Source organism: Cyprinus carpio, chromosome A11 (genome assembly GCF_018340385.1).
Source record: "Cyprinus carpio isolate SPL01 chromosome A11, ASM1834038v1, whole genome shotgun sequence".
Taxonomy (NCBI): Eukaryota; Metazoa; Chordata; class Actinopteri; order Cypriniformes; family Cyprinidae; genus Cyprinus; species Cyprinus carpio.
The window spans coordinates 353296-367778 of NC_056582.1; the positions used below are offsets into that span (position 1 = coordinate 353296).

At 36.5% G+C, this 14483-nt stretch overlaps 1 protein-coding gene across 1 annotated transcript in view; it reads right to left on the reverse strand.

Annotated features, from left to right (window-relative positions):
* Window positions 1–1767: 1767 nt before the first annotated feature.
* Window positions 1768–14483, reverse strand: part of LOC122146547 (angiomotin-like protein 1) — a 34534-nt gene continuing 21818 nt past the window's right edge. Inside the window, exons 3-4 of the mRNA XM_042765763.1 lie at window positions 3156–3301; window positions 1768–2066 (exon numbers count right to left, since the gene is read on the reverse strand). Coding sequence (XP_042621697.1) covers window positions 1905–2066; window positions 3156–3301 — 308 coding nt within the window. The 3' untranslated portion in view covers window positions 1768–1904. The remainder of the gene's footprint in view (window positions 2067–3155; window positions 3302–14483) is intronic.

Below are 14483 nucleotides of genomic sequence, written 5' to 3' on the forward strand. Positions count from 1 at the left end.
TTCACATGGCCTTGTCCCAACTTTTTTGAGATGTGTTGATGCCATGAAATTTAAAATCAATTTATTTTTCCCTTAAAATTATACATTTTCTCAGTTTAAACATTTGATATGTCATCTATGTTGTATTGTGAATAAAATATTGAAATTTGAAACTTCCACATCATTGCATTCTGTTTTATTCATAATTTGTACAGTGTCCCAACTTTTTTGTAATCGGGTTTGTAGTTGCAAAATAATGAGAATTAGTTGACATGTAGTTACAAAATTACTTATAATTAGTAGAATGTCTAAAGTGGACTATCGAAATAAAATGTAACCAAACTGCATAGTTTGCTTTGAAGCAAGACCAGTCTTATATATTGCACCAATACTCATACACAGTTGTATAATATTTCATGATGAATGGTTTAAGACAGGGGTTCTCAAACTTTTCCATTCCATGACCCACCTAATTATAATCTATTTCATGACCCACCAACAACAACAACAACAACAAAAAACAATTGAAATTCATAATCTAAAAAACCAAGATGACAAATTCATTTCAGCCAGAAATTTACTTTTGCAATGATTAAATAAATGTCCAGGAGTATCTAGTTAAAATGGGATTAGATGTAATAAAACTGGGAGGTAAATGCTTAATAGAAAGAGGTAGCGAAATAAATACCTTTAGAAACTGTACCCAAAAAATGGCATTTTGCCAGTTTCTCCAGTCTACAACAAACTACAGAGCAACTGAATTACAAATGCATACGAACCAGTAAATGGCCAATAGTACAGAAAAAAAAATACAACAACCATAGGGAAAAATAAAAGTAATGGCAGATCAAGAATTTTAATATTATAAAAAGAAGGGAACTACTGACATATGAAAATTAAAGGAAATGCAGCAAATTTTTGAAAATACCACAATGTAAAGATGATTAGTAAGTGAAAAAAGAAGGCCCACCACCTATATGTGATGAAATTGATATTGCATTGGCAGACATATAATGTATAGGTAGATTAGAATAAGGCCTCTTGAAAACTGGTCAGGATTATGTACTAGGGTTATGCTGACACATAAAAGGTCATATCTCTCTAGAAGAGGAAACAACAAATGGAGAAAAAAAAATTGAATCAAAAGAGCAGATGAAAAAGACCCTGCAGATTATATAAATTCAATTGGTCAACCTAAAGGCACACCTAACAAATTTAATACAAGAGATGAAGTTAAATTAAATTACTATTTTACTGTGTACTTCCTCCATTTAGGTCACTAGTTATCAAAGCCACAGATAAGCAAAATTCTAAGATGTCAAGATGATGGGAATATGATTTTTGAAGGTAACCAAAATGGCCCTCTGCAATGCACAAAAGATCTGGACTGAAGACCAACTATGCTATTTTTGTGATGTTACATTTTTAATATTTTGATGTTTATTCCTTTTTGATTCTACATAACTGTAACAGCCACAGGCAAGTGCTGAACCAATTGCACGTTATAACATTGTTTTATCTTAAATGAGGGATTAAGGAGACCGGGATCTTTTATTTCCTAGTCAAGTGTGGAGGAAGAGGTTTGGTCCTGCAGATCCGCCAGACAAGTAAAGGTGAGAGTAAAGGTAAAGTTAAGGTGAGACTTAGTAAGTCTCAAAGAGGGGAATGTGGAATTGGTCAAAATTGGTCAAAATATGAACTAATCAAGTATAATCAATGTGAATCTAGCAATTTATGTATCAAGTTATTCTACTGTTATAATCACTTTTGGTTTGCTCACTGGGGGGCTTTAGGAAATTAAGGCACAATTTTCTATAAATCTGATTAGGAAATAGATTGTGGAAAGAATTATAAAACAAAAAGAAATGAAAATAAACCAAAAATGTTACCAGTTTTGTAAACCCTAAAATTCTAATGAAAAAGTTTCAAGCACTGACCTGTTGTGTTCGCAATGATTCCAGTTCTCTCTCCAGGCGAGTACGCAGACGTTGTTCCAGCTGCTCACGTTTCTCACATGCGACCTGGAGTTGTGCTAGTGCCTTCTGCAACCGCTCCACCTGCTCCACATACTTCTGCTTTTTACTCAACTACAGCACACAGACAGATAGAAGAGAGATTTACTTGAGATGACTGACACTGTTTAGTGGGTGTTTTATATCAGGTCACTCATTAATCCAAATGTTTAACATAAATTAATAATAATTATTCAATTAATTAAATTAATAAATATTTAATAATCCTTATTAAAGTATTTGGCTGGATTGTAAATATAGGAGATAAAAATTTAATTGATCTATTGCTACAGGCCCATTAAATATAATATAACACAAACTTTATGTCTAGGAATAACAAACAAATACTGGTTCTTGCCCGTAGCCTAAAAGGCCAGGTATTGTAAAATCCTGTGGATTTCTGTCCAAGTCCAGGATGTAATTTTATTTGTGTAGCACAAGACACACAAAGATGAGTTGCAGAATTTATGACGTGAACAGTGTGACAGGCCAGTCTCACTTTATATTTTTCCTATTCATTCTCAGTTACATTCCACCAAACCCATGCCACATATAAGTGGTTTATTTAAAACTTACTGGGCTCATGGGAGACAAGAGAAATGCTGCTTCCTTGTAAAACTTTAACCACTGGTGTTACTGTTGAACAGGGTTTTTTTTTTTTTTTCAAATTAATGATTTATACACTGTTTGATGTCACATTTCATAAGATTTGCTGTGTTTTACTTTAGTACTGTGGATTAATTTCTCAGTAACTATTCTCTAAAATAGAAAGATGAGTTTTAAGGGATAAAATAAGTGACCGTAGGGGGACTTCAATCCTTCAAATAACACAAGGCTCATATTTTCAATCCGTAAGTTACCGAAACCACACATTTGCTAGATATGTGTACAGTATGTGTAGTGTAGAGTCTTTCTCACATTGCATGATGTGACAGACAACTAAGATGAATTTGTTGGTCCTGAAAATTTACAGTACGTGTGTTCGCAACCATATAAAGGACTCAAATATCCCACTGAGCTGCCATTTCTAATTATTTTAATCACAACGCTGGTATCGGTAGTATAATTTAATTCAGTTTATGTAAAGATGGTGAAAGCAATGCCAAAGTTTGTATTTATTTAAAACTGTACAAACAATATATTAGGGTAATCAAAAAGACTCACCTCTTCCTCTAGCTTAAGGATTTTACTCTGAGCATTATTTAAAGCCTGCTCTAAGATCTCAATGTGTCGTAGCTGATCCTCATTGGCTGATTGGAGATTGGCTGCCTCCATCTCTAATTTTTCAAGACCTTTCGGGCTTTCGCTTCCTGAGGAAAAAAAAAACAGATAATAAAAAGGTGTTTTAGAGAACTTAAAGGGTGTACTGTGATTTATTTATTCATTGTTTGTTTGTTTGTTTTGGATGTAGCTGCCAACTTGGCAGTGGCTACCAAGGTAAGTTTAAGTTTAGGTCGAGAAAACTTTTTTTATTATTATTAATATTTTTCTTTTCTTTTTCTTTTCTTTTTTTATGTCAATTTTTAATCATCAGAAGAGTTGCTGCAGATTCAGGTGCATCACTTCATAGTTAAACATAAACTCTGAATCAATCCCCAAGTAAAGAGAATGTTTATTGCAAGCATTGTGATCCTGCTAAACCTAATCCAAATTAGGTTGGAATTGCTGGTTATGTCAACTTTATATTCTGCCTTCAACTAGCTTTGTGTGACAGGCCACAGTTGTACATATAATTGCTCTACGGTGAAAATCTGATGGTTTATGTGTAGTGTTTGGACCAATCAGACACAAATTTATTTGTTATATTCAACAAATAATTCCTAACACACCTCCCCACACCAACAAGCCAACTATGAGGGTCCATGGACCCTTTCCCCGAAATGCTACGAACACCTCAAAAGGAGGAACAGACCTCTAGTTCCATGGCACCCAAAGACAAATCGTCTGATAACACTGGTTTTATTGCTCAGAGGAATGCGGGCAGAGCAATAATTAATTCATAGAAAAACCTTTCTGTGAATGAACACACATCCTCAGGTCATTGTGTGTATTATTACTTTTCTTATATATTGTATTTTGTATTGTATACTGTTTCATGCATGCATTATGCCGTTATCCACCCTACAAGAATAATATACATCCAGAGTGAGGAAAAGGGCTCAAAAAATCACTCTGGATCCCTCACATCCAAGTTACCCCATCTTTGAACTTTTGCCATCTGGCCGGCATTTCAGAGCTGCAAATACCAGGACAGTCAGGCACAAGAACCCTTCCATCCTAGTACATCCCTGCATCTTACTCAATTCTATTCCATTATCATCTATAGTACAACTGTTTATACAATTAATTTATTTGCAAGGATTTTTATTTTTTTTTGTCTGTGTGTTGTTGTCTCTGTGTACTGGAAGCTTATGTCACTAAAACAAATTCCTTGTATGCGCAAGCATACTTGGCAATAAAGCTCTTTCTGATTCTGATTCTGATGATAGATCACTTGTTAATGAAACCTCACCTATATCATGTTTGGTATTTATGAGTTTGTATTTTGATGATCTAAATGAGAGTATATAATATATGTTGATACTCATGCAACACGTTAGTGTTCAAAGAATCTTTAATAGTTTTTGTATCAGCACTCAATCCAGTTACATATACAAAATATCTAGACATCTAGTCCAGCTGGGAGAAAACTCTCCCAACCACCACCGAGTCAGAATAACATCTTTGGAGTTCATCAACCTATAAACCTGGAAGAATTTGATCATGATTCCAACACCACCGAACCTGCAAACCATCAAGACTTTCATCCGAGACTGCATTCGAATGCTCGTTCAATGGCCAAGTCAATGCAAGTATCGTACATTTAACTAAACAAAATGAAAGGTTTAGTATAAGCTGTAGACACCGTTGTAAAACAGGGCTGATTGTTTGACTCAGGTGGTTCAACTGACTCCTTTTCATAGCTTCATTCCCTGTTTCTCTAATGGTTTAATTCATTCAGTCTCATTTGCCCTTCCCCATGTATGAGTGACTGTATGCTTGTTTGTTTGTTTGTTTGTTTGTTAGACTAGTTTGTGTTAGTGTTTAGTTAATAAATCTTGTGTGCAAAAATTACATCAGTTTCTGATTCTGTTACTGCTTGTAAATCAATGTTCTTGTTACATGCTCTTATGCAATAATACTGTATGAAAGTATTTTCTGTGGCCACGAAAATAAAATTTCTTAGAGTTGATACAAAACTACAATGAATGTTCGCTGGATGAACAGATTGGTTGATTGTAATATGAATTATTTTTCAGTGCTATAATGATTTAATTTAATTTATTTACCTTTGTTTAACTTGAATGTACAAATTCAGCTAAGTTGATTTTAATTAAATCTGAAATTAAATCAATTTGTTTATTTACTTTTCCTTTTAGTTTCCTAAAGCTATTAGGGAATTTTCATTTTACATTTACCTTATTTTAGTTAATTTGACCATCACAATTTTCCAGAAACTGTTGTTTCCTTAATGAGCCTTACAGATTATTAGTAGCCCTAATTGCCATCTCTTCTAGCATGCAAGATTGCGAGCCAATTTTATTTAAATAGCACTTTTCTAAAGAAGTTAATGCAATTCAAAATGCTTTACAGACAAGAAGGAACCAAAATGATACAGCAATTAATAAAAATTAAAATGACCAGAATTAAAACAAAAATAAAATAGACCCATTAAAATACACAAATAAGAATAAAGTTTACAAAGATAAAAATATGAAATATAAAATGAAACATTAAAAATGAGGCAAAACAAAACACATGAAATATACAGAGGTTTTAGGTTGTTCCAGAGGCAAGGACCAAAACGGCTAAAAGCAGCATCACCAATTTGTTTTATTTCTGCTATAAGGTTCTGTTAAAAGAAAAGAATCAGATGATCTAAGAGTCCTTCTAGGTACATATACATTTTTGAAAGATAGTCTGGAGCAAGTCTGTGCAATGCCTTATAAACTAATAAAAGATTTTTAAAATCAATATGAAAACTAACAGGTTTCGATTTTCTCTACCCCTCCTTACTCTTCAGCCCCAGGCCTATTACATGAGGTACAGTTACCATGCTGTAGGCCCTAGAGAAGATTAGAAACACTTCCTTTTTGTTTTGTTTATTTACCCTGAGGTGTTTGATGTGTCCCTGCTAGCTTAGCTGCAGTCTCGCTAGGTTTTAGGACCCTGCTGCTGCAGCATTACATTGAACAAGTGACAACTGCTTAAGCATACAGTAGGTGGACAACCAGAATGGGTACCGGCAGGGCCGCGGCTTTAACTGTAAGCCAGTCGTGTGTTAAAATCATTTGCGAAACTTCCGCCAGGTGGCGCAAAGGGACGGATTGCAAACGGAGATGAAAGGATGAAGTAAAACGACAATAACATTATAAAATAACATTGTAACATCCTTAAAATCCATTAGAAAATTTGCAGTGAGTTAATTTCAAGACGTGGGATAGTCTTAGGCTACAGTCTACGCATCATAAATTAAAAGAAAGACCTTTACACAAAGGCTCTTATGCATGTTATTGTTATTTAACAGTCATTACATATATAGGCCTATGTAAAAATAGGCCTATATATGCCTATAAATACACACACACACATGGATTAAAAGCTTAATGTTTTCGGTTCGTTCTTGGTAAAAAACAAAAATAATAATAAAATAAAATCCTTCAGGGTCCAGGATTTAGAAATAATTCTTATTAACTCTGCTATTATTCTTGATTTTTCAAACTGCTAACACTTTGCAGTTTTGAATTATGCCTTTGCTGTGTGACCAAAAATGTATTTTCTGTTTCAGCTGTTTGATCACGCTGGTGCCTCATATTCATTGGAAACAGCGCAGCTGTTCACCGTGCCATTCGGCGTGAGCAGTGGTCCACTTTGACATATTTTTGCTAATTATGATTTTTTCTGTCGATACTGAAACACACGTGAACTACAAAGTCTATTTTACCTAATGAATAATAGTTAAGCTTCAAATGGGCAACATCACGAATATGGAAATGTTTGGATTTGTCCTGAATGAGAGAAGGTAAGTCCAACCTTACCTTATATTTCGCTTTAAATTATTATAATAATTTTTTTATTTTATTTTTAGCTAAGCCTATATTATTATTATATACTGCAATTATACGTATCCATTAGAATTATATATTTTTAATTCTTGTTCTTTTCTGATAGTTAAATTAAAAGGATTTGTTGTAAAGTGATGGGAACTAAAAATATCCTGTTGGTACATTGTAACATTATTAGGCCTGCCGTTATTATTTCTGAATGTAATAAAATGCGACTTATACAAGACATATATTTTTTCCTCTCAAAAACTTTATTTATTTTTAGCATGGTTCTAAAAAACATGCAGCAAACGAAAATAGGCAATTAATCGGTTAAAATGTGTTACTGTGGGTTAACAAATTTACATTATAGTATACTTAGCAACAGAGTCTGGGCCTAATATAGGCTAAGTTGTTAACTATTTACAAGTTTTGTGTATGTTTTTATCCAGTTTTTTTTCCATTGCATCTGAAAATTACTTTAAGAAACAAAAAAGCCTCCTCCCCCCTAAAAACGGATAGATAAAAAGATACCCCTCCAATAGGGTTGCCAATTAACTTCAGAAATGGAAAATAATGGCTAATTGTGATTCTTTCTCTTTTATTCTTTAAGAAAATAGTGTTTATTATAAAAAAAAAAAGTAATACAAAAAATGCTATCGGCCTGGGTAAATTTTACCATTATAGAACTGACTTTACAAGGGTAGTTTTTTTTTTTACTCTCTATTTAACAGCATTAACTTACAATGAAATACGTCTTCCTTCAGGTAGACTGAATGGTTTCCTGCCTTGCTAAACGTTGGGCTCATGATAAATAAATTGCATTCGCCCAAACTGATTTTGTAAAATCAAAACTTGGGGCAGATGGCAGAGGATTCCGCTTGGTCTTAAAGCCTGCCTCAAAGGCCTACGTTCACAAATAACAATGATTTTCGTAAAAAGAATGATTAATTATCAATTGAGAATTTGTTATTATTATGGCCTGGTGAAAATAATAATATGGGCTGCAAAAAAATTATGAATAAAAAGAGTAGGGCTGCTGTGAGTGCAGGCAGCATATTTCAACCCAGTAACATGACAACACAGCGTTTCTCGCAGCCAAAAACAGACCGAATTCAGTTCAGCTGGAGGGGGTTGGGTTTTTTTGGTGTAGTCCTGTATAGCTTGTGGGGGTTGAAATAAAGGTTTGAATCTCTTGCTCTTTATATGGGCAGTGTCATATGAGGGTTTCAAACTTGCAGAGCAGGTTTAGGCAAAGTAGGACAAAGGCCTCATTTGGTTTGTCTTTTGTCATTATTGCAACTGCATACAGAGCATTACATACATTACAATATAAAACAAATGTTTTCTTTTCCTCAGCAAAAATAAATCAACTCTGATAAATATAAAAACAAAATGGTGAAAGAGACGCGCATCTGCCAGAGACAAAAACATTTGTTCTTAATGTATTTGTTTGACTTTAACAGAGATGTCTAGAGGGTATTTAATAGGTCTGCCCCCCACGTAAGATTTTTCTAGTTACTAGTAGCCTAGTCGTTCATTTAAGTCATTATTCATCTAATCGCATGTTTATATTAAATTAACATCTATAATCCATAATGAGCCTTAATATATTCCGCGCTCAAGCACATGCATTAAGTTTGCCACAAAGCACAGGCAGAAGTAGCCTAATAATTGTGAAAAAGTAGACATTTTATTACACAGTAATAAACGAATGTTTTCTTGTCGGCTGCAAGATGAAATTCATGGTGCTGACTCTCATCTCCACAGGATGTGCATAATCAGGGAGTATTTGCTTTCATTTTGAATTGGTTAGTTTAAAAGTAGACATTTCAAACTTTCTGTAGATATATTTCTCATGTATGTGAGGCACCCTAACTTTAAGTTATTTCATAATCAGAAAAAAAGTCAAGTGATTGAGAGGGCACCTCCCTGTCATGCATGCGCATTAATAATTTTCACACAAACACTTGAATATTAATAATAAAAGAGCACATTTCTTTTCGGTTACAGTACGGGATCCACATTTAAAAGTAATCCTCATAAGTCTACATACCGAGATAGATGCAGTTATAACCTGTAAATTGAAGGCTATTTGACGATTTAAAATGATCTGAGGGCTGATGTCTCTCGTTGATCATTCGTTGTTCCTGATCAAAATTAAACGGATGCATGACTCTTATAAACTTGTTTTAATAAATCTCTTTTGCATTAAATAATAAAGATATAAAGCAGGTTAAGTTAAATATTATTGTACAAATAATTATAAAATGCTATAGACTGCGAATAAGATGGAAGTTTCACATTTTGCATGTGCAAAGTAAATCATTTTTTACATGCAATTATCCAAAATAAAACTAAACAAGATTTGTAATGAAGATAAAATATGTAGACAAATAAGAATAAATGCTGCGCGTCGCACTCAGCATCATGCGCGCCACTCAAATCTTGCACTCTGATATTTTAAGGAATGATACACACCTGCATTTAAATGCGGCTGCATTTAAAATTGTATGAAAGCAAGTAAAGAAGGCTCCCTTTAAAATCATTGAAGTTGTCAATTAATGAAGCTCTTTTTTACATTGTGTGCATTTTGTTGATTATAATGAGAGAACTTGAGAGAACGTTTTATTAATCCATCCACTCTTTAGAGTTTTAAGGATTTAGCTAAATCGTGCAGGTTTAATTTATTCGTTTCTTGTTTTAATTAGGCCTAAATAATGGGATAGAAATTATACAGTGCATTATACAGTTAACGTTTTACTAAAATAAAGAAAATAATTTATAAAACACACAACAATTTCTTAATCAGTGTACAGACATATATCTTGTTCCCAAGAAGTTATCTGTCAAAATAAAGGACAGGTAACAAATAAAGTAGTGCGTGACAAAAATGCATGCCGTTTTATTAAATGAATTTTAAAATATAAATCAAAAATGTATTTGTGACAAATATAGGCCTAATATGTGACAATATTGACATTTTGCATATAAATCCATGTAGCCTAGCTCACTAAAATAGGCTACCACTTTTAATGCTCCAAACCACCATTTCTGAAGGATAATATAACACATAATTCATATTATATAAATAATACTGCACACCTATTAAATGTTTCATATCTAAAATATGGTGTAATACTGTCTAGCTTACAGAAAATATAAGCACAGGCTCATAGGCTTGACATTTATCCTGCTTGAATTCGTTCTAAGAAACGCACATAAGAAAATGTGCACTAAACTTTCATCAATAATTTATTTACAGTGTTTTTCTACAGTTTTTCTACAGTTTTTCTACACTTCTTACAGTTCATTTTCCCTGACTGCAGCAGTCAAATGTAACACACGGCTATTTGAGAAAATGTGCTTTAATGCACTTGTTTGATAACTTGTGGTAAAGCGCCACTCAGCGGTCAAAAGCTGCAAATGCACTAGCTGCCCCTCACCAGCTATATAGAACCATTCCCCATACAGATATATAACCACCTCTGTCCGTACTTGGATTTGCCTTCTGCCTCTCTCTCAAGTTCCCACAAGTGAGCCAGCATGTCTCAGACATCCAGCTCTGCCAACCAACAGGACCACTTAGTGACCCGGCAGAGCACTATGATGGACATCCTTCAGCCCAAAGCAGCCAACAACCTGCAACAGCAGAGAAAGGAGACAGTGAGACTGTGACACCCAGTGTACACTTGACACCCAGCCTGAATCGCCAGCAGCTGACCTACATTATCATCTCCTTGGGCCACACCCTCAAGGGCCTCAGACAGGAGGTAAATAAACTCAAGCTACATGTCACCGAGTTCCAAAGGGAACTGACAACCACTCAGCGAGAGATGGCACTGGACAGATACAAGGACCCTGACAGAATGGCGCAACAGAAGGAAATCATCAGTCTTCAGGAGGCTGGATACAGAGCACAGCTAGAAAAATCCATCAGACAGGACTTGGGAAGAGAACTGTTTCACACAAAGTCACTGTTAAAAACAGCATATGTGGAACTTAGTGAGAGAGGCACTAGAGCTGAGACCTTAGAAGGCCATATGCATGCAGCCAGAGCTGAAGTCCAAACCCTTAATCAGCAATTCTGCAACATTAAAGAAGACAGACAGTGCATGGACTCAAGTAAAAGACACCCTGCTGCACGATACACAGTCATCAGTGTAAACCACCTCACCCCTGTACACAGATACAAAGGGGGGAGCCAAAGCCTTCTGCTTGACAATTCACGTCAATTTCCTGAAAACATCTGTAGATGCAGAAGGAAAAGGATTCATTCAAGCATCCCCTGAAACAGCACACAGAGTAACTTTCAAAGACCTCAACAGAATGGCCAGAAACATCCCAACCTTCACACCAGAAACCAAATAGCCAGAAACATCCCAACCTTCACACCAGATCCTGCAGGAGACTACGACATCCACACCTACCTGCAAGACATTGACTTTCACCTGCAGTCTTGAACCAGTGTGAACCACCAAGAACCTATCTGCTCTAGCCCAGAGGTGTACATAGGAAACATCCAATTGAGGCTGGCACGAAACTCCCCATGCTTATTTCCACAGACTTTGACGAGCTTACTTCAGAGCTCACAATGAATCTGGGATTTACGAGGACACCAGCTTCAAGAGCCTTTTCCTCGAAAACCTCCATCCTATTATAAGTCACCATTTAGGCATTATGGCCTGCGCCCACACAATGCCTATTTAGCAAAAGCATGATCTGACACAGAAGGCCTTTTACAAGCACAGGGCCTCCATCAAAGGTGTTTGTAAGACCCCACTGATTCTGAACTGCACAACCCAGGATCCAAAACGAGTCCCAGAAAGCACCCAACATTGTCAGAGTCCAGAGCAGAGTCCAGCCCGGGGTCGTCACATGTGGTTGCCGGAAGCCCGCTGGCTGCTCCTTCGTCAAATCCGCCTACCGTGCTGTTCTCAAGTCCACCGGCCGTTCCTCACTCAATCCCGCAATGTGTGGCATTGTGTGACCCATTTTATGGAGGACAGTTTTCTGAACCTGCAGAGTAGCCTACAATGGGTCTGTGCTTCAAAGGCTGTTCTATAAAGTGAGGCAGTTTCAACTTTGTAAGGAAAGGATGAAGTGCTTTGAGAGGTTAGTCAAGCACAACATCAAAACCAACCTGCCCAACAAACTCGATCCGCTCCAGTTTGCATACCGTCCAAACCGCTCTACAGACAATGCAAGTTCCTCCACCCTCCACCTGGCTCTTACCCATCTAAAAAATAAAGACTTCTATTTTAGAATGCTGTTCATCAACTTCAGCTCAGCATTCAACACAATAATACCACAACAGCTCATTAAAAAACTAAACCTGCTGGGCCTTTCCTCTGTAACTGGATCCTGGACTTCCTAACCGGAAGACCTCAGTCAGTCCATGTCGGCCACAACACCTTGAGCACTACCACACTGAGCACAGGTGCCCCACAAGGCTGTTTGCTCAGCCCGCTGCTCTTAACGCTGCTGACCCACGACTGCACTGCCAAGTTCAGCTCCAACCACATCATCAAGTTCAAGGATGACACAATGGTGGTAGGTCTCATCAGCAACAGCAATGAAACGCACTACAGAGAGGAAGTGGCAAAGCTGGCTGAATGGTGTGGCACTAACAACTTGTCCCTCAATATAAGTAAGACAAAGGAGGTTGTGATATGGACTTCAGGAGAAACTCCGTTGACCACCCCCCACTGACCATCGACAGCTCGACTGTGGAGAGAGTCAGCAGCACTAAATTCCTGGGGGTGCACATCACAGAGGATCTCACCTGGACCATCAACACTATGTCACTCTCCAAGAAGGCACAACAGCAGCTACACTTTCTCCACCGGCTGAAAAGAGCAAGTCTCCCCCCACCCATCCTCACCACATTCTACAGGGGAACCATTGAGATCATGCTGAACAGCTGCATCACTGTCTTGTATAGGAACTGTAGTGCAGCAGACCGCAAGACCCTCCAGTGGACAGTGAACACAGCTGAAAAGATCATCGGTGCCCCTCTACCCTCCATCCTGGATATTTTCCTCACACGATGCTCCAGCAAAGCCAACAGTATCGTGAAGGACCCCACCCATCCCTCCCACAGTCTCTTCCAGCTGCTACCATCAGGAAGACGGTACCGGAGCATCAGAGCCCGCTCCACCAGACTGCTCAACAGCTTTTCCCCCCAGGCTGGGAGAGCCCTGAACTTAAATAACCCCACCCTCCTCTGAAACCCACACAAACCCCCTACCTCCAGAAACATGGACCATCTCACCTCCTCCACCCCCAAACACCCCCCAACCTTACCACATCACAGAAAAAGTATTATTTTTTTTTTTGTGCAATTCAAATTTTCTATGCGAACTAGACACTTTTCACACACACTGCTGTATGTACATAATCCCACAAAAGACTCAATAATATGTGTGTTTACATGCTCATGCACTACAAATCATCTTGGAGTGTTCCCCAGCCAGCTTCTTGACTTATGATGTTTCTCTTTGCACAGAGGTTTACATTTACATTTATGCATTTATCAGACGCTTTTATCCAAAGGGACTTACAGTGCATTTAAGCAATTTTTTTTTTTTACCTAACGAGTATATATATATATATATATATATATATATATATATATATCTATATATATATATATATAATCAAAATATTCAAAATATAAAATATAAAATATATTATATATATATATATATATATATTTATAGTCAAAATCTGTCATTAGGTTAGTTGTGTATAGGTTATACGACTGTTTTACTTCATTGTTGTATGTCTGTATTTATGTAGCACCGTGGTCCTGTGAGGCACGACATTTTGTCTGAATCACAGCCTGTAAGAATGGTTTTTATATTTAAAGAATTTGCCACTGATTATTCCAACGCGAGTTTTATGCAGTGTAGAGTAGTGCTTGTTGTTTGTCGTTTCTCTGATCACAAATGCAGACATGGTTTTATGCTTACATGGTGCGTTACGCAACGTAAAGCGTAAAAACACAGTGTAAAGCCTTACTCAGATGAAACTAGTTTCACAGGGGGTCGTTAGAGAAATTTGTGTTTCACAGACATACTTGGTGATTTTAATCCCATCCAAATCTGCCACATATGTGTTTTTCTCACACAACCTCTGTAATAAATCCAGAGCAAATTACCTACTGTTTTTCAGCAAACTCAGTGATCCTCTGAGAAAACTAATCCTGTCCAAATACGAATGTCTGTGACTGCTGGCGATATATATATATATATATATATATATATATATATATACTTAATATGAGTTTTTTCATATTAATTTACATAAAATCATGCGCTTTTATGGTATTTTGACTATCATTCTCATATATTTAAGTCAATCCGACAATTGAACTCCATCCCATGTCCCCACCCGTAATTTGTCC